Source organism: Drosophila subpulchrella, chromosome 3R (assembly GCF_014743375.2).
Source record: "Drosophila subpulchrella strain 33 F10 #4 breed RU33 chromosome 3R, RU_Dsub_v1.1 Primary Assembly, whole genome shotgun sequence".
Taxonomy (NCBI): Eukaryota; Metazoa; Arthropoda; class Insecta; order Diptera; family Drosophilidae; genus Drosophila; species Drosophila subpulchrella.
The window spans coordinates 1,138,756-1,164,436 of NC_050609.1; the positions used below are offsets into that span (position 1 = coordinate 1,138,756).

The 25,681-nt window shown below is 39.5% G+C and overlaps 1 protein-coding gene across 2 annotated transcripts; it reads left to right on the forward strand.

Moving 5' to 3' along the window:
- The first annotated feature begins 11,158 nt into the window (after nt 1-11,158).
- Nucleotides 11,159-25,497, forward strand: LOC119562154 (transcription factor cwo). 2 transcript variants are annotated; one of them, XM_037875400.1, is made up of 4 exons: nt 11,159-12,334; nt 21,096-21,219; nt 21,783-22,104; nt 22,551-25,497. In XM_037875400.1, the coding sequence occupies exons 1-4, from the start codon at nt 12,276-12,278 to the stop codon at nt 24,164-24,166; spliced, it is 2,121 nt and encodes a 706-aa protein (XP_037731328.1). In that variant the 5' UTR covers nt 11,159-12,275; the 3' UTR covers nt 24,167-25,497. The 2 variants fall into 2 exon arrangements, with proteins under 2 accessions (XP_037731328.1, XP_037731329.1); XM_037875401.1 differs by lacking the exon at nt 21,096-21,219.
- Nucleotides 25,498-25,681: the final 184 nt, after the last annotated feature.

Genomic DNA, 25,681 nt, shown 5'->3' on the forward strand with positions numbered 1-25,681 from the left:
TCTTTATGACTTTCAGAAATTGTTATAAATGCAAATAATTTTCTATTTCTAAACTACGATAACAAAATAATATTAACATCAAAATAATAATATACTTTTTTGATTGTAATAATAAAAACCCTGCTTGCCCATTTAAATAATGCAGGCTAGTAACCACAAAATATTAAAAACATTTTATTGAAAATGATGTATTAAAAACTTTTCTGGATTTTTAAAAATTCCAAATTGTACTAAAAAGCATTTAAATTACCTTTTTAAATTAGTAAAGTTCTAAAACTCCAGAAATGTATATATAATAAAATGTAAGATATGCATAGGTTACTACATTTTTCTTTGAAGATTGATGACTGTGGAAATAGCACATGGTCAGTCAAAGAGGGGCAGATAAATATACAAGACAAAGGGGCTGCGGAGGAGGAGTTGGAGTGGGTGCTGCACTTTCGGCTACCCCATGGCATTGACCCCTTTTTTAATGTCCGGCACCAGCATTCAGCACCACCACCTACCCCTAAGCCTCCTCCGCCGGCAGCTGCGTTGTTATAGGGACAACTTGCAAGTCCAGGGGCCGAGGGGTTGGCAATGGGTTATTCAAAGTAGAAAATTCAGAAGCTTAGACAGCGTGACGCTTTCTTTTCTGCCTAATATTCATATTCACCTAATGGCTGCAGCAGGTAGGATAGACAGGATAAAAAGGATAGATGGGTAGATAGGATGGAAAGGATAGCGAAACATGTGTTTCGCCCAGGACTCAAATTTAGGCGGTGCAGATGTGCAATGCATCTCACAGTTGGCTGATGTGGGCACTGACATATTTATTACAGTTTTATTCTCTTGTTGGTTTCTGAATATCTTAACTCCTTCTGTCGGAAGTTACAGTTTATTGAAAAGAGTTTTGAGAAAATAAATAAATTATATCTTTTGAATAGACAAGACTACGGTTAGCAATGATACCCGTAAAACACTTGGTAAAAATAAAAGTATACTATAATATCACGATTTCTAATTGTTGCAACATTTATGAAGTCTATTCTTCAATTTAAAGCAATTTTAAGTTTTGAAATAAATGCTAGGCAATGAAAAGGCTTTCAGATACATATTTCTTAAGAACTTCAAGATTAAAGAAATTGAATTCAAGCAAAAGATTGTAAGGAATTGACTTTTTAAAACTACTTACTTTTGTTTGTCAACATTGATAATATTCAAAACTAATCCCAAGCCTGGACTACTTTTCAGCAAAACATTTTTAAATAAGTAGAGGAAACTAGCGAGTGAAACCTGAATTTTTTTCAAAGGTTTGCTCTTTTTTTCGCTATTTCAATTTCGGATAGAACCAATGGACAAATTGACATTGACATTCATTAGAATGGACACTGCTCATCAAAAGAAGATGATGAATGTAATGTGGCACTCGCTTGCTGGGCGTGTGGCATGTGTCCTGCCCCGCCCCTTCGACCGCGTCCGTGTCCGTGTCCTTCCCCCCGTCCATTCCCTTTCCCTTCCCCTCCCACTCCATCACTTTTCGGGAAGGAAGACGGAGGCAGCGAAGCGGGACGAGTTGCGAGCCAGCAAAGCGGAAGTGCACAGGAGGTTGAAGTTATGGCCGTACACTATTCTAAATGTTGGAGGAAAATAGATAATTAAGTTTAAATTTCTCAGTTTCGAAAGGTATTTAAGAAATGTTTTTAACTTGAATGGGACTTGTGTTGTTATTGCATACGTTTACACAGACATTGGCTTTTATTTCACTTTCAGATAAGTTTTAATAAAATATTGCTTTCAAAATAGGTACACCAATTTAGAAAATATACTTATATAATGTCTTTATTTTATTTAAACTTAGTTTTCATAAAAAAATCTATAAAAAAAAACTAAAATTTTTGAGTTCCGAAAAAGGTCTGTAAATAATATCGCATCAAAAACACCTTGATTAAAAGATATTTTACATATTTAATTCTTAGTTTTTCACGAATTGCTATATGGGAGTTCTGAAAATGCCAATAAATATTATAATATTTGGTAAGAAGGACCAAATATTCTGGTAACTTCATTATTTTATTGTATTATTCTGAGTGTACAGGGAGTTGTGGATTCCTGGTCTTACACCTGGCGCCAGGACTCGCTGTAATGTGCAACCGGCCATGGCACACTCCATATGGATATAGAACTCGGAAGAAGAGGTCCTGAGAGGGGGGTAGGGGAGGGTTGAAGGACCAAGGAGAGGGGTGCAGGATCAGGGAAATGGAGGGGGGTTGACTGGTTATTCCCAGTTTTCTTTGGGATTGAAATTGGGACTCGACTTAATTGTCTTTAAATGGCTGAGCGCCTCAGATGGTAAAAAGAAAAACGCGCAAATGAAAATGCGGAAAAACCGCTGACTACCTGGCTGGTTGGGTAATTTTCTCATTTTCTCGTTCAATGAAAATTCGCTGGCTGAAAAATGAGAAAACTTCACCGGCTTTTGATCTTTTGATTTGCGGGTGAAAAGTTGTTTCTTGTTTTTTTTTTGTTTTGATAATTAGGAAGTTTGGGAACTAAGGGTATAGGTATGTATGTATATACATATATATACATATATCCCTATACTAGAATCTAGAACTTACCATGGTGACTAGAGAGCTCGGCTCCTTGAACTCATTTTCAATATTTTGGCTTCTCGAAAACCTCTCCTTTGGTGATTATCCAATTTTACTCTGGGGAGCTGTTGGGGATCCTGGTTTTTTGTGTTATATTAATGCTAATCCTTCGGTTTTCCCAACTGGATTACGACGTAGTAACGGGACCGGAAGGAAATGACCAGTGTTTTGGGCTTTTTTGTTGCTAGGCAACAGAAGAAAACAACAAACACAGCGGGAAAAATACAAGGATTTTGACATTTTTTGGTTTCCTTGGGGCTGAACCTTCACTTCTCTTATAACTGCCTGCAGAAACGCCACACTTCGCCAACCATTTCCTTTGTTTTTGGTAAATTTTTGCACTTTCAAATTGGAAAAACAAAAAAATAATAATTTGTTGCTGGCTGAAAACAGCTGACAGCAGTGTTGGTTAATGCGCGCGGTCAGGTGGCAGCGCCAACAGCTGCTCGACCAGTGTTGGTTAGTTCCCATAAGAGCCATTCACAGGGAAACGTTAACATCTAAAAAGGGCGCGCTTTTTGAATATCTCAATTATTTAGCCCCAGTGTTTATTCTTAAATTTATGACTCGTTTAAAACAACTTTCACGTAAAGCTTGTGTACTCCCTGCATATTTCCGCCTTCAAGCAAACGTGATCAATTTGCCGCGCATTGTTCGCTAATTAATTTGTTGCGAATTGCAATTTTAACACTTGCGATAATTGGCAAAGCAAGTACAATAATAACGACAGGTATGAAGCAATAAAATGGCCACCTCTTACGACTTGTTTACTATTTTTTTCTGTTTTTCCCCCGCTGTTGTTGCTGTTTGTGCTGCCTTGCTTTGCTTAATTAGCCAGGCAAGGCACTCAGGTGAATGAAGTAAAGTGCACACGTGTTGCACATTAGCACTGCCCGCAGTCAGCTAGCCATAACCTGGAATTTATTGCACTGCCTTCGCAACCCCATAGATTTGATTACGTTTGGTTTTATTTTATTTTATTTACTTTCCTGTTTGAACGCAGTCATGCTAAATGTACGTCGTATGTGGATAGTTAAGGTGATTGTGGGTGAGTTAAGTAGTTTTATTTCGTGTCAAGTCCAGTGAATTTCCAATACAGGTCACCCTTTTTTCCACCTTAAATGTCTTTCAACAGCAGATTCCGGAATCCAGGCATTGAAAGAAATTTATGCGAGAAATGCGACCACAATTTATTCAGAATTATAAAATATTCCCTTACTGGACAAGATTATCTAGTTGTTTACTCAATAACAACATTCCTTAAAAATGGCAGTAACAAACAATTTTGTGGCCTAATTATTTCGTGACAGGTCTTTAAATACCCGTGTCTATCACAGAAAACGTGACACTAAGACCCTTCCTTCAAGCAAAGTAGCACAATATTTTAATGTCTTGAAAGATTTATGAAAATCAGTAATACTATGCCATGATGACTGATAATAAAATTGTGGGAAATGAGGCTTAAAATATTTCCTGGTTTACGTCTTGAATACTGATCTAAGTAAACAACTTTTTTGTGGGTATACATAAGTGCTAAGTTATTTGTTTACTTTCAACTAAATAAATCACAAAAGCTATTAAATTTTGTACATTAAGGAGACTATTGCATAGATTAGTATTTCACTGTGTTGCCTCATTTGCAAATAAAAATGTGTAAATTTTCGAATGTGGCTGTTTAAATATAGAGATAATTTTTATTTGCATGTGAGTAAGCTAAAAAAACCTATAAAATATTTACGCTTGACCAGGCCAGACCCATTTGTCGTTTAAAATTTTACTTAGAGGTTTTGTAGTATGTAATTGATGGTTCTAAATTTAGCAGTTTTACAACGTTATATAACAAAAGAGATACTTTTTTAAGGGGTAAAAAGCTACCTAACATATTATATCTTTTAAATTGTGTTTACTTTAGTTTATTCCTGGGACTCTGATTTATATTTTATTTTTACTTTAAATTTTTACTGTAGGATATATGTCAAAATCGAGACTTTTGATAGGTTACAATTTTAATTGATTCCTAAGACTCCTGTTTATTTATGTAATTTGTTATTAAAAACTGAATAGTGTGTGTTATTTTTCCAAGTGTAAAAGTGTTCTTTACGCGTAACCACAGGAACCATTAAGTTTGCACCCTTCATATAGACATATATGTGTGTACATATTTGGTAAGATAGGGGGAACTCGGGGGCTTGAGGGTAACTACGATATGAGACAAAGGCAGGCGGACAGCACGTTTGTGGCACCTCTTACGTGGTTGGCAATCGTTCACGTTTTCCCGGGGGTTACGAGCCGAGAACTGCGTCAAAGTCAGCTTTCAATGGCAGTTGAGACCGCCCACGTGAATACGTAACCAAGCTCACAGATACAGATACTCAATGCACAGGGGCGGCCGAATAGGAAATACAAGGGTGAAATATCTCTCGGGGGGCAGCTGTTGCAACATGTTTCGTGGTTTCTTGTCGCCCTGCGACAAAAGCGTTTGTTCTTGCCGGGTTATCAGCCACAGGGCGGCCTCCATGGCGTATGCGTAACGTGCTAAGCCCCTGGGCGTTGCAACATCAAAAACAGACGCAATCCGAAATGCCAGGGAATCAGAAACAGACGCAGACTACCCGGCGAGACTTTGGCTCGTTCCCGTTCCGATTTGACATTTTGTGGCAATCCGCACATATCCGTAACCCATCCGTAACCCCCACAAACTCGCGATCCACTCGATCCATTGAATCCAAATCCGTTTTATGCAAATGCCATTACAGTCGGCAATTGTGCACATATGTATCTTATTCACTCTATAAGCCAGTGTGCGCATATAATTAACGCCACTTCCTCCACGGGCCCAAGTCAGACTTGAAAAACCAAACGAAGCCACTGAAAACCACAGTTGAACTTCTACAGTTGCAAGTATATATCAATGTACTGTGGTCATTTGGAAATAAATAAATGGTTTAATAATAATTTTTAAGAGGCACAAACATTTTTTAAATTTAATTTAAGTAACTTAACGATAGAATTTATTTTATGATTGTTATTATGACATTTGAAAACTAAAATAAACAATTCTACAAATAAAATAAACGATTTCCTATATATTTTGTGAAAAACTTGGTTAAGCGAATTGAAAATATTATATTTCAATTTTTGAAATAATATAAAAAACAAGATTATACTGCTACAAAAAGTATAATCCTTTCTTTCGGATATTAAGATTGAAACTGTTAGACATAAATTTTTTTTTTAAGAAATGTATGTTTCTGTAACAAAACTTTATTTTATTATATCAATCGTAAAATTAAATATACATATAAAGCATTATTTTTTTGGTAGTAAAATGCAACTTTTTAAGATAGAGTTCGTTGTAACAAAGTTGACCTGTAGTACCAAAGTCCGGAGAGTTACAGGCGGCGTCACCTTGTCGCACTCGTCGTCGTTTTTGCTGGCATCTCAGGCCCAATAGGAAATTCAAAACCCGCCTTGGCTTGATTTATCAACAGCAAACTCGATAGCAGCAGCAAAAAAAAAAAACATTCTCATGCAAAACGTGTAACAATTTGTAGATTTTACATAAGAGGGCACTGGGCAGAAATAGAACTCGTAACCGAAAGCGTAAACAAACGCGAAATCAATTAAAGGCAAATTAAATTCATCGAAAGCTGCTTGGCTAATAGGGAAAAATTCCATATGTGCGGTAAAATAATACATAGATGTAACTTAGATGGCTGTAATTCTGGATATGGGCTGATATTGCTCGATGTGAAATTATTTTATAGCAAGTTGAAATAATCAATGGAAAAGTTTTTTATTTCCTTGAAAAATATTACACACTTTTTTTCTTAAACAATTAGTTTCAATGAAACCCTAAAAATAACTTAGACCAGTAATATTATCTCTTAATTGTAATTTTGCTCAAGTGTATCCTTCTTTTTTATCATTCTTCGGAATGTATACTTCCTCTTTACCATCATTAAATATGGATAATTTTCTTATAAAGCACGTAATGTATAAAAATGTATTGAGACTCTGCTTATATATTTGTAATCCTACGTGTTTGTACCTTTTCACGACTAATTAATGCAGACACTGTACAATGTACATGCATTTATTCCATGACTCGGCTGCTATTCATCTATAAACAAAAATATATAGTAGGTATACGTCTATGTGAGGCAATTTTTTATTTGTCCAGCTGCGGGCGCACGTGTCGTTGCCCCTGTCCCTGTATTCTCCGGCTTATTATAAACATTTCTCGAGATTTCTAATCTACATAACAGCAACAGGCTGTTAGATAGAAGTATCAGCAGAGCCAACAATCGCAATTTGTGTTCAAATATATTATACCTCTCAGACCCGTTCCACTTGAAACTGTTGTTTCGGTTTAATTTCAGATTATTTTCCTTTTATTTCTATTTTTATTGGGTTAGCTCGTTCTTATCAGGGGTTCCTTTATTTTTGTTCGCTGTCACTTTATTGCTCTTGATTTCACCTCGACTTTGAAATTGAAATTTCGCAAGCTGATAAGGCAATATCTGTTATTTCACTTTGTTTTTTTTTATATTTTACTTCGATTAGATCGATGGTGGGCTTATTTTCCGTATTTTCTGTCCGATATAGGTGGGCCTATTTTCTCTATTTTTCACGCTCTATCTACACATCGCACACCCCTTTTCGATTAGCCCTTAGTTGGTCTGCTGATCGCACCAATGTCGTTCGCACTTGTCCTAATTGAAGGTGCAAATTGCATGAGGTAGTCTGAGTTGCCTCACGATTATTTGTGCTTGTCATCAGCATTTGCATGCGTTGTTAAAGACACAGTGGAAAAACACCATATTTTGTAATTTATTTAAATTTAACATAGTAATTCTGGTTTCAGATCTTAACCATGTATATAAAATATGAAAGGTGTACTTAATTTCTAATTTCAACTATCAACATTAATGCAAATGCCACCTTTATAAGAATCACTTCATAAAAGATCTATCAGCCTGTTCAACTATAAAAATTAGAACCTAAACAAGTTTTCTAAAAATGTAAACAAAATATGTATGAAAATCAATTATATTTTCAAATAAGACATCAAATAAAATTGATATACAAATTTATACAATTTTCCGTTTGATTTGTTTAAAACGAATTTTAAAATTACGTTTTTCCAGGTCAAATTTAAGGGAAATATTCATTGTTTTTCTAATTTTGGAATTTGAATAGAACCATGCTTTAAGCAATAGTCTTTCATTTTCGTTTGTTTATTTATTTTATTTCCACTTAACATTCCATTTCATTTTCAAAAAAACCATTCCACTGTGGTTTCCCTTGTTGATGGCTAACAAAAGTGTCTTTGAAATAGTTTCACCAGGTCTGATAATTGCAATTGTTGTGGTAGGGGGTTTTCCTACAGCTTTCGTGCTTAAACTCTAGATATGCAACAGGGGTAAACAGACATACAGACTGAGTTGGGTAGATAATACTAAATAGCTACTGGAAATGCACGAGAAAACATGAAAACAATCCACAAGTGCCTGTGGTCTGTCACACCATTGTAACTCCATTTTAGATCTATTTACTGGATTATGAAAAATAAACTATTCCCATTACAGCTTTGATTGCATTTCATTTCGTGGAAATTCACCGAGCCACGTAACGATTTCGATTAACAACACGTGACCGTAAAAACGACGGACCATGTGAGCGAGTAAGTGTATTACAAGACCGATAAGATTGGAGAAGGAGGGGGTATTACTATTACGAGTATGTGGCACATGAGTAACTCGAGCCAGTATTTTTGTGTCTTTGCACGTGCCCTCCAACGGGGCGTATGGATAATTTCCGAACGGGGCGTATACGTAACGCTGTGCAAGGCGACACCAGGTGCACGTGCCGCGATGCAATTAAGCCGAGAGATCATCGAAATGCCGAAACCAAAACAAAAACAAGCTCCGGTCTTATGCAAGAGCCCAATACCAGTGACAGTGCCCAATTGGACACGTTTAAGTCACATCTCATTCCCCATTCGTCATCGCGGATCATAAGTCACAGGTTTACGGAGTAAATATATGGAGTTTGGCTTACTGGGGCCCGTGCCTTTGTGTTGGTATGACCTTTAGGGCGGCTAAAAATAGCCGAGAGCCATTTAAATACAATCAACAAGCTGGAAAGCACAACACAAAGCAGCACAGTGAAAACTACTTGAGACGAATTGTGTTATATAGGCATTGTTGTAAGATTTATCCAAGAAACCTATAAAATACGTAAAAAATTGTTATTAGCGATGAGCTAGTTTATTATTATTTATTATAATGTTAATTGTGTAATTACCTAAGAAAAAATCGTAAAAAATTTGTTATTAGCGATGATCTAATTTATTATTTTTTATTATTTTTTATTATTTTTTATTATTCATTCAAAACATTTTCAAAATAATAAAAATTGATGATTAAACATCTGGATGGTGTATTGAAGTGTAAGCTATTATAACCACTTCCCAAGTAATTCAACATCCTTCGAAATGTTCTTCTTTCTAACTAACTCCATTATAATACAACAAATTTAAATATTTTTAAAAAAATCTCTTTAGAATTTATAATATTTATAAATTATTATCGAGATTTTATAAAAGTATTGTTACAATATTTTTATTTAGTGTTGAATGTTAATGCACTAAGAGCAGTACAAACAAGTGTTCCAATAAAGAAATAATTTTCTTCTTTTAAATCATAAGAGGTTATTTAAAATATTTGAACTCTAAAATTGGAAAATTAAAATTAATTAATAAAAAATTAATTAAAACTAAAATTTCCACCCTAATCAGTCGAACTACTTAACCTACTAGTTTGAATTATGGAGTTCGGACTGTTTAAATCCGAATCAAATGCAAAACGCAAACAACAGCGTTTTGTAAATGCGAAAACATTTCGACAACACGTGACCAACAACAAACTCGACGGCTGCACTGGTGTGTGTGTATGTGCCAGCTCGGCTGTAAGTGTGTGTGCGAAATAGCTGACATGCTCGGCTCGCGTGAGAAATTACGTCATGCGCCACGAATTTTGAGTTGTTATTTATTATTATTTTTTTGTACTTTTTGTGTTTGCCACTTTCAACGTGTCTCGATTAAAAGCGAAAAGAGAGAGATGGAGAGAGAGGGGGCCAACGTCGCGTATGATTATTATTTCGTTTATTAAAGCTCGACGGCAACAACAACCACAACAACAGCAGGCGAAAAGCCGCGACTGTTGCGCTCTGTAATAAAAACAAAATGTCGGCCGAGCGGTGAGTGTGTGTGTGTGCATGTGTGTTTGGCTTCGTGATGTGATTGTTGTTGCCAAGCGGCGGCTATCAGCTTTTCTCTCTCTCTCTCTCTCTCTTTCGCAGCCGCCGCCCAGTTGACTTCGCCGTTTCGCTTTGGAATTTGTCACGTTTCACGTGTTGTATTATATGCCGCCGACTTTTGTTGTTGCTGCTCGCCTTGAGCTTCTGCGTCGTTGTTTTTCATTTATTTGTATACATACAATACACATGTATGTATGTATATTTTTTTTCTGTAACGGTAACTTTGAGGTTTACTCCCTCCCTAAAGTCGGAATTCGTACTTGAGAACATATGGTACACTTAGCCACAACAATCGGTTCGGTCAACTAAATGGTTTATAAATACATATGTATATAATTCACACGCAACTAATTTATGCCTATCTTGCAACAACAACAATAACAGTCTTGGTTGTGTAAGTGTCGTGAGTGTTCGAATGTACCGAATGCGAGTACGTGTTGTCTAGTCATCAAGCCCCCAAATGTCGGCGGCACAGTGGGCCGGATGGGTCCAAAAAATACTATTGAGAATTTAAAGCACAAAAAAAGTTGTAAAGCAACTATACATTTATTGACATTTAATTAAAACTTAAAATTAATATTTAAGACTAGGAGAAATAATTTTATTCTCACTGTTACCCCTATCAACTATGCATTTTTTTAGAACGACCATTTCTTAGTAAGTCGCCATTACCTTTAATCTAGGCTAGATATTTTGGAACATGGCTTTCCCATAGATATACTAGTCTAGACAAAAGTAGAAGTGGTTGTTGGTTATCTTGTTGTTATTAAACATATGTTTTCAATTTTTTTGGTGACACTATCAGTTATACTTTGTAAATAAATATTGTTTTTTCATTGATTAACCTCCTACAGCAACAAGAACACGTAGGCAATCTGGCAAATTGGCCAATCTATTCAGAGGAATTCCCCTGAGCTAATCTCCCAGCGGACTTTGTGACTATAAAAAAAACGGTTCAGTCCCACTGTGACAATCACGTTCGCCGCGCACGAAAGGCCTTATCTTTATCTCTCTCTCTCTCTCTCTTGTCCCAACAACACAACACATGTTGCTTGCTCTCCACGGCGGGCACGTCATTAATTTGGCGCTCTCTAACCGCTCGGCACTCTTTTTTGGGGTCTCGTGCTTATTCCGACCATACCATTCATTCACTTCGATTCTCTCTCGGTTCAAAACGGTCGAGGCAAGGCAGCGTTTTTTCCAATTGGATTCTGTCTCTTGCCGCGAACGGACGTTGCGATACTTTTCCGCGGTGCGGGTGACGTGACAGTGCAAAAATTAAATAAACCAACAAAAACAGAAAAAGAGGAGAGAGCAAATAAAAACAGCAAAATTAGCTGGAGGAGCAACAACAAATTTGATACATACCTATATATACGTGGTTTAATAGTGAAACACGCACACGCACGCACGTTGTTCGCTCGCCTGTACATATATGTATCCGAGTGTGTGTGTATATAGAGGCGGCTGGTAAAATTCCACTGTGAAACGAAAGGAAGTTATTGTTTTTGCGGCTGTGTACATGTATATATATTAATAAAACAAATAAGAGTGTGTGTGCGTAAAGTTGATATAAACCTGAAAACGTGTAAACAAAAATTAAACAAAAACCCGGTCGCCGCAATCACGTTTTTCGACATTATTTGTTTTTCAATGTTTTTTTGTGAATACCGCCAGCGAGAGAGGGAAATGCTCCAACAAGTGCACTTTAATTGAAGCTCCGAAAATAGAAGAAATAAAAAACCACAGGGAGAGAAGAATTAAACGCGTTATCGCTATCGTTATCGCACCCACACACACTCATACACACGCACCCAGTGATAAGCGGAAAGAGTAAACAGGCGGTACACACACTTATCAGCATTTTCCACTCGTTCCACCATAAATAAACACCCCGCTTCTCGTAATGTCATTCTAAAATTTTGAAAATAAATCCGGGACGTGAAAGAAGAAAAAAAGGTACCTATCTCAGCTTGAAAGAAGGAAAGTGACTCGCCGCACAGTGAATTCGCCGCCGCCGTCGACTCGACAACCTGTTTGCTCGGCACCCAATTCGCCCCGGCATTCCCCATTCCCCATTCAACTCGAAATTATTTCTACACTGACGTAAGGAGCAGCACTGCCACCATTCCACCGCAACTGCAGCAAACCACGTCGACGCAGCAGCAGACGCAGCAACCACAGTTGCAGTTGCAGCACCGCAAAACGGTCACACTGCCCAGGAGCGGATCAGCCATCGAGGTCCAAGGAGGCGGAGGAGGAGGAGTGCGGAGCGGACCGGGGAGCAGGGGGAGCAGGAGTCCCTCGCCCACATCCACCATGGAGCCCTATTGGAACGAGTCCAACGGCCACGCCGCCCATCCGGTCAAGTATGAGAGGTAGGTATACTCAGCACAGATCCCCAGATCCCGCTGCAAGTCAAAAAAAAAAAAGAAACCCCAAAACAATGACTAAATCGAACAACTCACTTTCACCTGCGCGCGTTTAGCTTAAGCACACAGAGAAAAAATATCACAAGATATGTAACTTTGATAGTTAGTAATTAAAAATGTTATAAGACCCTTCTATAACTAGAGCAACATCACTAAAATCTTTAAAAAAACCCTATATATATATAAAACAAATAAATTTGGGTATACAGAACTTAAAAATGTTGAACCAATATATTATACGAATGCTTCCTTCCTTGAATTGTAAATATTGATTTTTAATAGTATTAATTTATATTATTTTTTTTAATATTGATTTATTTCTGGAGTCCCTTTAAAAAGCTTAATATACAAAAACAAATGTGCAGTTACAAGGGTCCTTCAGTGAAAACCCACCATTTAAAATCCTCGGACAGTTATTGTAACGTGGGTAATAACTAATTAATGTTACCTTTGGAATAATACAAATAAAATCTTTGATTTTGTGATACTTTTTCTCTGTGAATTAATTAATGGTTTAGTGTAACTTAGACTCGCATTTAGTGGTTAAGCCTACGTCTGCGCCTTCCCCTATATCTTCTTATCGTTATGTGCGTGCTTGTCAGGATCGGTTGTGGACCATTTGGATCTGTTTTGGGTGGTGTGGGTCGCGTATTTTTAGCCGCCGAGCTAGAAAGCAATTTGCATTTGCAAAACAAACGCGAAAATCGGGCGAAGAAAACGTGGGCAGACTCTGTCGCCGGGCTATTCTTGGCCGAGATAGGTGCTTTAGTTTTGCTTTATTTCATTTTTATTTTTTTTCGTGTTTGCCAAAAGGCAAAACACAAAACAAAATCCAACGCACGACTCGCCAAACGTGATGTTTCGTTGATTTTTCCCTGTGAATCGTCGCTTCCCCTCTCCATTGAGTTTGTATTTTTGAACTTGAATTTCGTTTAAACGTGTCCGAGTGGAATCGAAAAAAGTTTTTTGTGCGTTCGTGTGGCCAGAGTGGGGATAAATAAGCCAGGCGAAGTGGTGTGGCCAAAGCCGCAAGTAAATAATATAATCAAAGTGCTTTGGGGGCCTTATGGCCTGTCTGCTAAATGTCAACGGGCCAAAACGTAGCTATAAATATCAGTTAACAACAGCGTGGGTCTATACTACTCCCCCTTTAACTCCTCTGATTGGCCCTCGAGTGCGTGGAATGGGGTGCTTTTCACGTGCTTGGGTGGCTTTTCTAGCCCGTGTCCTTTTGAAGGTCAACAAGTTTTGTGTTTCGCCAATGTTTCTGGCCTGTGTTTTTTGATTGAGCTTTATATTTGGCTATTTTGGTATTCAGTGACCACCACAACGGGCGCTCCTGGGAACGTTTTCCTCTATAAATACACAAGGGCTAATCGAATGAACCGCTCATCAGATATGCAGGTCTCCAATTTGATTGGCCTTAGGTGTTGTTTTTGTTTTGTTTTCGGTTTTTTTCCAGTTCGTTTTGGGTTTCGGTTTGATTATGATTTTGGGGAAGGGGAAAGTTACTCATGCCGTCTGTATAGATATGATTACGTATACGTCACGTGTGACGCCTAATTATAGGTCTAGTCGAGCTAGTTATCCAAAAACATAGCCTTAATGACCCCGAGTTGGGTAAATATATTTTTTAATCTTTGCACGCGGGATCAGAAATTAAATATAATAAATTCGGTTGGCCCCTGCGGTGGACGCCTTATCAAATGGCACTCGGGGTAAACACGCGTCTTCGTCTCTGTCGCGGCTGAAGTGTTTATAATTTGCATTACGCGCTGCCATCTTAATCAACACCAAAGTCAGTCATAAAGGCGAAAAATAGCAAAGAGAGAAAACACAAATAGCGATAAGTAAACATGCGATAAAAAGCGAAACGGGCGTGACGCACAATCGCCCCTCCAAAAGCGAAAAGTATCTATCTATCTATAAGCACATGTGTATCTATATCTATCAAGTGTCCAGAGTTGTCAAGCGTCAGTGAGATCTCGGGTTTGTTGCACGACGAGACAGTTGCTAAAGCCCCCCCTATAAGAAAAATAAAAAAAATGCACCCACAACCCCATTCAATACTCAGCTGTCTCTCGTTGTTTTCGATTTCGGGATCTTGACAACGACGCCATCGATTCGATCTGAAGACCCTGACCCAGTGATTAGTGATATTTACGGACCAACATTTCATGGAAACTTTATATGGAGCAGCAAGAGATCTCTGAAAAAGTGTGTTTGTTTGCTGGCTACGTCTGTGTTACGGGGTTCCGAAATGGATTTCCTGTAGAATTGCAAATCACAGATGTTCAGCAAGACAACACGTAAAAAACAACAACAGGAGATGCAAGGATTAGCTGTGGAACTTGTCCAGAGCGTGGAGAATACGATCAAAAGAGTATGAAATTAATTTAGAAACCTGTATTATTGTTATTTTGGTAAAAGCACATACAAATGTCTTGTATAAATCATTATATTCACTAATTAATGGTGAAAATTCCATATGAACACAGTTGTTTTTAATTTATTCACTCTTTCGATCGTTTTCATCACCAAAACAAATAACAAACGCATGCAGCTCGCTATAAATAGCCGACCGGAGTGTTATAAATTATATGGACAGATATATATCCGCTTGCGTCGAAAATGTTGGCGTTCCTAACCGATCTCGATCCGATACGATCCGATCCGCATCGATCCGTTTCGTTCCGTCGCCGGTCTTATCGTAACGTCGTCATCATCATCATCATCACCATTATCATCGTCGTCGTCGTCCACTTGGTTCGACGTCCATTGGCATTTGAGAACCGGGCACGTAGTCATTCACGTTCCATGCAGGCTGACCCTCTATAAACCCCACAAAAAACCCCCTACAACCCCCCCATAACCTCTCTGCAACTCACGGGCGGCAAACGTGCCGCAGATTTTGTGAAATTCACATGGTACATTTGTATGGTATGTGGTGGATTTTTCGTGATTAATGCACTCTGCTCGATGTGTTTTTTGGGTCCGCTGACTCATGACCACTGCATTTGATTGCCGCTAAACGATTTAAATAGATGGATTTGAGTGTCTTTTGACCCAGTTATGGCGAGTGCGGTCATTTATTTTAGCTGGGGAATGCGGATGGGGGATATGAAAATAGTTGCAGATCTGGGATGCCTGATTAGCGTTGGAATTGGGAGCGTACGTGTGAACAATATAGAGAAAATAAAAATATTTCGTTGTAACTTTTTCATCTGCTAGTTCTATTACCAAACAACATCATTAAAATAGCTGTATAATAGGTACTACTATTAATATTTATTAGTTCTCACGTCTGAAAATAAGCATTCCATTTGAAAGTCTGGGAAGTACTAAATATAATAACGCTGTTTCTGCTGCACAAATGCCTTTATTTTCAAAGGAACTTAGTATATTTATTGCTTAAAACTTCCTTAGCTTAATAAAATATTGCGCAAAAGTTATTAAATTAAGCGTTTCCGAAGAAACAATTCAGTTCCTAACTTGGCTTGGTAATGGCACACAACCCTGCACTGAATACACAAACTTATACGAGGATTTCATAAATCAGCGTTGTTTGTGATTCACTTTCCTTGGAACAAAGACAGCTCTATCTCATCACCAGCCCGTTTTGCAAATGAGCTGCGATACGAGATTCCCATTTGCACTTTACCAGAGTTTCTTGAAAATTCGTTGATGCAGCAGTATGCGTGTAGAAAGCCAAAGGCAGCCGCTTCCAATTGGCCTCGCATGATTTTTAGCTCCCTGTATCTGTATCTACAAGTTTGTTTGTATTCTGTATCTTTGTGTGCTGTATCTGTTTCTCTGTACACACTGGCATCGAGTTGTTTTTCGCCTAGACAGCACGCCAGAGAGCTATTTGCCGGGGGATTGTTGCCCTCGATTTCGATTCCGATTCCATTTGCAAAACCAATCCCAATCCCAGAAGTACGAAACCGAACCCAAAACTGTTGCCAAGCAATCCATTCGGCACGTGTGCACGTTTGTGTGTGTTTGTTGGCCAAAAATGGCTGAAAAGCGAAATTTGAAATGCGAAATTGTTGCGAATCGAATTCCGTTGATGGTGCAACATTTTGTTTTTCTGGTCTTTGCACTTTGGCCAAAAACAATTATATCACGTGCCCGCCCATTCGGTCGGTCGATCAGTCGTAGTTTTCGCATCTGAATATTTATGAGCATGGTGTTGGGGTGTGTATTTCCAGTTTTGGTATTTTATTTTCAGTTCCAGTCCGCGAATCTCACGTGATCGTGTCGCTCACCTGGGCATCAGATGCTTCGCTGCACTTTCAATCGTAACTGGTGCTAATCTAGCCGACTGTATTCGTGATTTCACCTTATCAGCCGACCGGGGAACCCAAGGTCGTCGATCAGGCGAGAACCAGACCAGTCCAGAGCAGCCCCGCCCACTTTTGTTAATTAGTCGGCAGGCAGACTCTTCTATTCAGCTATGATTTATATTTCTCTCCCCGAAGCTTTGGCGTCATCATCGTCTGCCGTTTGTTTGTAGTCTCGGTTGTTTTCCACTCTCCCGCCCTCGGAGATTTCACAATTCGAGGCACAGTGGCGGCACGGCGCATTTCCATTGCCCAATGTCGATATGGAAATTTTTGTGACACAGATCGGCGGCGGAAACCGTTGGCATTGAATGCCACGATTGTCCACCGTAAACATGTGAGTTGTGTAAATCAATACACGGAGAGAAATGATTTTTACAGGTTAACTATAGTTTCAAGCATCTTAATTGCTTTGAATAATATTATTTGAAATACTTCGGATTATCTCAAATACTGTTTTCCGTTCAGATATTACACTACGGGTTTCAAGTGCAAATCGTTGAAATAATATTGTATTAATTGAGATATGATAATGTATTCCCTTTAGCAGGTGTTATATCATTATTTTAAATACATACTTAAGAATATCTTAAGTCCTTTTTGCCGTTCACTCTTTTATTTGTCATATACCTACCTTTTTTAAGTACTAATCGTTAAAATAATATTGTATTGATTGAGTTATGATTTTTTTCCCTGTACATTTGGGCATTGTTATGCTCTTAGCATCGTCAAAAGTTCCATGAATCACTTGCCCCGTTTGAATGAGTCAACAGTGAATGATATTTGCTGTTGATTATTGTAAGATGTTGAGACCCAGATATTATGACTGTCCCTCAGCTGATTAACATTATTACAGGCCTCTGAGGTGTTTGTTGATCCCAATCTAATCTTAGCCAGTATTACTTGTGGGAAAAACCCGCCCTCAGAGATTAAATAAACCGAATAGAACAAGTTGTTTTCGGCTTGTATCAGTTATTATGGCCCCGAAAATGACCAACAAAATGAGAGAAAACAAGGAAGAACGCTATAGTCGAGTACCTCGACTATCAGATACCCGTTACTCAGCTAAAAGGACCAAAGGAAAATGGAGATATGCAGCAAAGCGAGGTTGAAATGCGCCACCTACCGGCGGTAGACAGATTTAAGCGTTGTGGGCGTTAGAGTGGGCGTGGCAAAGTTTTTTTTGGATCAATCGATAGGTATTGACAAGACCAATACATTTCAGTTAAAATTTTGTATCTAGCATGAATATTGTGGGCGCCACAGGCTTGGGCGGTTTGTGGGCGTTAGAGTGGGCGTGGCATATTCGCGTGACAAACCTGCGCTGCGCTCAAGCCTACGGAATCTAAATCTGAATTCCCATTTCTCTATCTTTGATATTTTCCGAGATATCTGCGTTCATATTTACGATTTTTTGAAGTTTGTGGGCGGTTTGTGGGCGTTCAAGTGGGCGTGGCAAACTTTTTTTTGGGTCAATCGATAGGTATTGATGAGAACAATACATTTCAGTTAAAAATTTTATTCTAGCATGAAAACTGTAGGAGCCTCAGTTTTGGGCGGTTTGTGGGCGTTAGAGTGGGCGTGGCACTCTGCTGAAACAAACTTGCGCTGCGTAAGAAGCTCAGGAATCTGCACGCCTAATCTCAATAGCCTAGCTCTTATAGTTTCCAAGATCTCAGCGTTCATCCGGACGGACAGACAGACGGACAGACGGACAGACGGACAGACGGACATGGCTAGATCGACTCGGCTAGTGATCCTGATCAAGAATATATATACTTTATGGGGTCGGAAACGCTTCCTTCTGCCTGTTACATACTTTCCGACGAATCTAGTATACCCTTTTACTCTACGAGTAACGGGTATAAACAGGAAAAATATAATAGAAACCCCGTCACGTGTAGCATGGCAATCTTATCGGTAGGGTTTAATTACCCCTGATAAGGGCAGGAAGTGGTTAGACACAAACTGGAATATCAATGGCAAGTTCAGGTTCTAAATTATATTATACATTACTACGGGGTAATTATCGCCGACTCATGCGTAGACAAACGTGTCGGTAGTCGATAGCTCTGTAAAGTTTTAGTATTACGATCCGAAACTGGGGAATGCTGCTGTCCATGCCTTTGGCAACCCCTAAGCGACTGATCGGAGGAGCTGTCGTCATGGCAGGGTCGCGGACTACCTGTAGATCTCACCCTCGTATTTATGTGCCAATTACTTAATAGTGCGACAACAACAAATGCCACCGAAAACGTAAACAAACGTAAGACATTTTGGTGGGCCAGCGCCGTTCAAATGGGGGGCATTCTGCCAACTTGTTGGGGTGTTCGCCATCATTCTCATGAATCAAGCGAGTGATTCTCGCTGACGTTCTCCCTTTCGGTGCTCTTTGGTCAATGATGAAAAGTACGCCATGATGAGTACACGCCCTGTTCACGGGATTGTTTGATCGCCATCCGATGATGGTGCAGCCCCCCAAATTAAACACGAATGATGGCAAACATTCTGGGAAACTTTGTCATCGTTATAAATTTATTTGGGATAGTGAATATGTGGAGAGTCATAAACTGTTTGGGGATGATAGCCAAGTTGGCTTGTTATTTAAATTTCTGTGAAATCTGATTATAGAAATAATCATAAAACTAATCAAATCAAAAGATTTCTAATAGATTAAGCCAGACATGCTTATTTTTATTCAGATAGTAGTTTGTTTTTGAACAGTGAAGCATTTACCCCTTAATAGATCTCCTTTCATTTATAAACATTGGCTAAATATATCAATATGTTTCATCTAAATAATTAAAAACTAATCAAATATAAGTAAGCTAGATTTGCTTCTATATTTAATTCACATAGTTGTAAATAAGGGTAGAACTTCCAAGTATTTTAGATTTATCTATTTGTTTTCGAATAGTAAAGCAGTGACCCCTTTAAACTTCTTGTAATTTGTGAACCTTTGGTAAATATGGACCCGAGTGCAGTCAACCTGCAATCCAAGGCAAAGTCACGCCCCGTCCAAATCGCTTTATTTGCATTACTCATACGCAGTGTACGCTGGTGGCACGATAATTGGGCACGGTTAACAAATCGAATTCAACAAATTGTGCTAAACGCCGAGATGAAAACAAGTTGCTGGCGCCTTTTTTAGGGGGAGGTAGCGGGATAAGTCGGATAAACAAGTTCTAGGCGCCAGGGACTGGTGCGTTCTGGTATCTCTTGCCATATACTATGTGGATAAATCGGGTATATATAGTATCTATGATTTGCGTTTGTTTGTTTGTTGTCGCCCGCTTATCGCCCAGAGCCATGACACTTATTATTATTTCGCTCTTGCGGCCACTTTATTTTATTTTGGTTTTCTAGCGCTTTCTGGTCGATGCTTATGATGTGTTTGTTTTGGTTTTTGGCTTGAGAAATTGGCATTCAATGGGTCTGTAAAATGTACAATTGTGTGGCTTTTCTCTCTGAATTTGCTCCCCGTGGCGCTTGGCAACCGTTTTTATCGAGATTTCAGTTTCCTAACAAAATATGTTTGAGTTTTTGCTCAGCTTTTTATTATATTTTTGTTGGCACATGGCAATAAAAACGTGTAGAGTCTAAATTTAGCTGGCCTAAAATATATACAGGGGATGTGTGGAAACGTGTGTTGTTTTTTATCGGATATCAGGCGGGGATCAATTCTACAAATTAAGAAAAAAACAAATCCAGATCCGTTCTCGCTCCTGACAGCCTGTCCAATTAAATGTGCGTGTGTAATTGTGAGAGAGGCATCGGGATCTCCTTCCTGGACCTGATGATCCATACCGGATTTGTACTACGTATCGTATGCTAATCGTACTTTAAGCCATTTGCACCCGATTTACTACTACACAAACCAAACAAAACGCTCGTTTGATTTTAGCACAGCCCAAAAATCCAGCTAACTGATGGAGACACACTGATTGATTGATTGATTGGTTTGGCTGGTCCAATGTGATTTCGATTCGATTTTGAGACAACATTTAATCTTCTGTTCTCTCTCTGTTTTTTTACAGCCTTAAATTATTTTTGATATTGAATATGAAATAAAATAAATGAAAAAAAAGAAAACTAGTTTAAACGCATTTAACTATTAATCCTAGACTAACTAGCCTTAGTTTCTACTTCTAAGTCAGTCTAAGTTATGCGCCTAATAAATGCATTACTAAAACGAATAAAATTATTTGATCCAAAAAAACTTACCAACTAAATACAAAAATCTGATTGAAAAGAAAAAAACAAACAAACAAAACAAATAATATAAACCATTTTTGAACAAGATTTGGACTTATCTGTGTTTTTTATCCTTCCCACTTCTTTTTGCATATCGAAACGAATTATAGCGAAGCAGCTGTCTCCAGTTTTCCTTATTGCACAGAATCTAGTTTAAATTTTTCAACATCAGCAACGGCATACAGCGAGGACGATGCTGAATATGCCACCGGAAGACGTAATAAGACATCGAGGGTAAATATTACAATTTAAGAGCGACCCAAAACTCGCTATCATTTCCGAATTCTCTGAATCAAGTTAATCGAAAATAAATCGAAAATAATCGAAAAAAAATCGAAAATGAATACGAAACAAACGACTCTGGCAAGATCAAAGGATCAAAAGAGTATTAGAGCAGCGCCCGGATGATGACCACGCCCACTAGCTATCACACACTCTCACCCACCACCAACACCACCAACTACCACCCACACACACGAGCAATGACCTTGAGCCATGATGCCGCCGCCATCGACGTAGCCGCCACTTTTGACCCTTTTTTTTATTGTTAGAAAAAAATTACCAAAAAAAATTGATGAACATACAATAAAGTGAACCAAAAAAAAATGAGAACCGAAATTAGCGAAAATAAAATGAAACAAAATAGCAAAAGAAAAACGCCTTTCAGCAGAACAATCATTACTTAGGCTAGGGGTCTGAAAAGCCCATATAAAATATTGCCCCCATATGTGGGTTCTCAACTTAGCTCTTTATCAAGCCATATTAACCAGATCGTCTTCTACAACCTCTGCCCACAGCAAGATCCTCTATCCCATCGAATTATCGAGAAACGGCGGCGAGATCGCATGAACTCCTGCCTGGCAGACCTGTCCCGCCTCATCCCGCCGCAGTACCAGCGAAAGGGGCGTGGCCGCATCGAGAAGACGGAGATCATCGAGATGGCCATCAGGCACCTGAAGCACCTGCAGAACGAGTGCCAGCAGAAGGAGAGCGACTACCGGAGTGGCTACATGGACTGCATGAAGGAGGCGGCCAAGTTCCTCTACGACGTCCATATGCAGGACTTTTGCCACCGACTTTTGGGTCGCCTGCAGGAGCACATCGATGAGATGTTCAAGAGTGAGTATATCATCTATGGGGTGGATCGATTTTTGGATAAGATAATAACATACATCTTGAAGACTTTAAAGTTCTTATATCAGTTATTGAACCCTTGAAAAAGAGTAGTGACTTTATGAGGTAATTAGATTAACATATTTGTGTTATTTTTTAGAACTGTTTTATAGTACTTTGTTATTCTATTTTTATAATTTTGATAGCTTTTTATGATTGGAATATTTTTGTAACTATTTTATTTATGGATTTATAAGATTGGAATATTTGTATAATTTTTGTGGGTTGATAGGTTTGGAAGGTTTACTTTTGGGAATGTTCTATCATGCTTTAAAAAGAAAGAAGTGGGAATTAAAATACTGCATTACAATTTTATCAAAAGTCGATCTATCCTATATTTCCCGTTTCAATTAAACTGATCCTTTTACTAACCTTTGATAATCCCTCCACAGCGGACTGCTACAAGTCGACGCGCAGCTGCCACATGCCGGACAATGTGAGCGCCTCCAGCGGCAGCCCCCACCAGGCGTACCACCCACCGCTGTGCCACCTGCGCGACATGCTGGCCACCTCGGCCTCGGATGTGGAGCACAGTCAGGATCACAACGATGTCAAGGATCTGAGTTTCCGCAATCATCTCAACCAGCTGCAACGGAGTCAGCAGGCGGCGGCAGCGGCAGCAGCAGCAGCAGCGGCCGCAGCAGCAGTTGCAGTGGCCAATGGCAGCTCGCCGGCGTCCAATGTTGGACTGGATTCCAAGGTCCCGTTGACCAATGGTGGTGGTGCCAATGGTGAAGCAGCGCTGGCGGCCGACAATGTGCCCAGTAATTCCACGGGCAGTGGAGCTGCAGCGTTGGCGGCCGGAAACAGCAGCAACAGCAGCGGCAGCAACAGTAGCAACGCGGCCAGCTCCACCACCTGTCCGCCGGCCGGAGGAAGCTGTCCGACCAAGATCACGCCCCTAGCGGCACACCAGCAGCCCCACCAGGCGCCGGTGATAACGTCCACGGCCCCGCATCATCTTCATCACCACCACACGGACAGCAGTCACCACGACTTTGAGTCCTCCCGGGAGCCGATCCTTCACACCGACACCTCCAACATGCACTCGCCACCTCCGAGGGATCTGCTGCTACAGCAGCATCCCCACCTGGCCCACAGCCACCACACCCAGGACAGCCTGATGTCCGTGAGGATGCGCAACTATTCGGAATCCTCGCACGAGGTGGAGCACAACAACAACTATAAGTACAAGAACCACATCAAGGAGCGCTTCGTCCACGAGCTCCACGACGAGGAGACGAGCAGCGAGCACTGTCCGGTGGCCGCGCACCTGCAAAGCGATCACTCCCACTTGCAGGCCCTGTCGGAGCACTCGAAGGATGGCACCGAACCGGAAATAGCCCCCATTATGGCCAAGAAGCGGAAGTTGGCCGAGGCGGCGGCCAATGGGGAGATACCCCTGGAGGTGCACACCGAATCGAATAACGCGGGAGCGGGGAATCCCTCCAGTCGGCTGGACAAGCCCTCGCCCTCGTTCAACTTCAGCGACATCAAGGACATCAAGTCGGAGCTGCACAACGGCAACTCCAATTCCAGTCCCCTGTTGGCCAAATTGAATGCGGCAGCAGCTGCCGGCGGCCAGTTAAGTACTCCGAGCAGCACCACCGCACCACTGCCACCGCGGCACTCCTTCACGGTGCCCATATTCGCGCTCCACGGACAGGGGAACTACTATGTGCCCCTTAATGTGGACTACAATGCACTGGTGCCCTTCCTCAATGGGATGGATCTACTGGAGAAAAGCTATTCCAGTATGCCGGTGGTGCATCCCATCAACATCAACGTGAACTTTATGCCCAGTTCACCCTCGGCATCGCTTTTGGCCGCCGCTGCAGCCGCCGCCGTGGCCGTTGGGAAGCAGCAACAACAGCAGCAACAGTCAGTGGTGGCCGTCGGGGCAGGACTTCCCCTGTCCACCAACTCGGCGGCGGCCCAGGCAGCCGCTGTGGCCGCGGCGGCGGTGGCCAAGGCCAAACTGGAGCAGGCAATGAATCAGAGTTGGTAAAAATGATTTAAAAATCGGGCTACGGGTCGACAGATGGAACAACTCTACCTCAGTACTTCTGTGAATAATCATCAAATGATTAATCTCAAAACAAAAACACTAAGCGACATCTGCGCCCAAGTATACCTACAAAAAAGAAAAAAAAAATGGCAAGGGAGAAGAAAAAGCGAATTCATTGGGGGTGCTTCTAAAATCTCTGGGGGTTTAAGCCATTGCTTAAGGTGTCTTCGTTTTTTTTTTTGAGCAAAGTAATTATCAAATTGTGTAGAGATATAACAAATTTGTCAAACTAACTAGGTGGATCACTATTATAAATTCAATTTACAAAGGATAAGAATCTTAAAAATGTTTATCATAATTTATAATATCAATCCTTAGAAGATATTGCCTATGACCGCCAAAATAAAAACCTCTTTCGGAACTTACTTTATGTGTACAATTCAAAACTTTTTTCAAACCAGTTCCATTTGAATTTTTGAATTAAGGAAAACTAATTACTATTGTTAGATGGTTAGATTGCACAGTAATATATTGCTCACATGAAGGCACCCAAATAACTGCTTTAAATTCTCTAGAGATTTCAAAAGTACATCGCTGTATTTGTTTAAATCACAGAGACGGTCAGGAGCAGCCTCAAAGGCTGGGCACCTACTAGAGAAATAATTTCCAATTGTTAAATGTGGTGGAGAAAACAATTAGAGTAGCTAGTTGTTAAATATTTTGAACAAAGCATAAATGTCTATTATAGCGCATGCATTGAATATTACAAAAAAACATATATGTTGTATGCAAGCCAATAGAACGTATATGATGCCAAGAGTCAGTCCCACGTAAAAAAAATCTAATGGATTTTAAAACAAAACTAAATGTGAATTAAATGTATTTTTTAGAGGTTTAACGTTTTTGCAATTTAAATAAGTGTTGTGGTTTCAAATCAGGTAGTCAGATAGCCAAGTGACTCCCGACAAACATACAAAGTAATCTATATATACAAAACCGATATATTGATAAATATATATATAGTAAACCACTAGTCAGAGAAGTTGTACGAAGACGTAAAAATATACAAACAAAATGGGAGAAAAAACAAATCAAAAAATTATTATATTCTATGTGTAAATACTATTAGCAAGCAAATTGTCCTTTGTTTAAGTTTGTATTTTAGAGACAAATTATGTTAAGTTGGTTGGTTAACACGTGAAAAAAACAAAAAAAATATTCGAAAAAATCCAAAAACTTTTCTATTCAAGAAATGCACCATGTTTCATTCTCGAAATGCGGTCTTATAGTTATTATTATTATTATTATTATTACTACTGTCTAACACCTAAGTTGATTGTTTCTTTGTGTTTTCGTTATTCAACAAGTTAAATGCAATTTCAAAATCTTTCTGTACCCTATTTCCCATTCGAGGACCTCGATATTTTTAGAGGAACTTACGAAACGATTCTGTTTTGAAAGCTAAGCTTCGTTGCGGCTAAACTAAAAGTTGATAGCACAAAGATTATTAATGTT

Excerpts from the sequence above, each read along its gene's own strand:
- LOC119562154 (XM_037875400.1), top strand. The coding sequence starts at position 12,276 with ATGGAGCCCTATTGGAACGAGTCCAACGGCCACGCCGCCCATCCGGTC. Across the intron at positions 12,335-21,095 it reads CATCCGGTCAAGTATGAGAG|CGAAGCAGCTGTCTCCAGTT; the intron begins GTAGGTATACTC and ends AACGAATTATAG. Across the intron at positions 21,220-21,782 it reads GACGTAATAAGACATCGAGG|CAAGATCCTCTATCCCATCG; the intron begins GTAAATATTACA and ends CTCTGCCCACAG.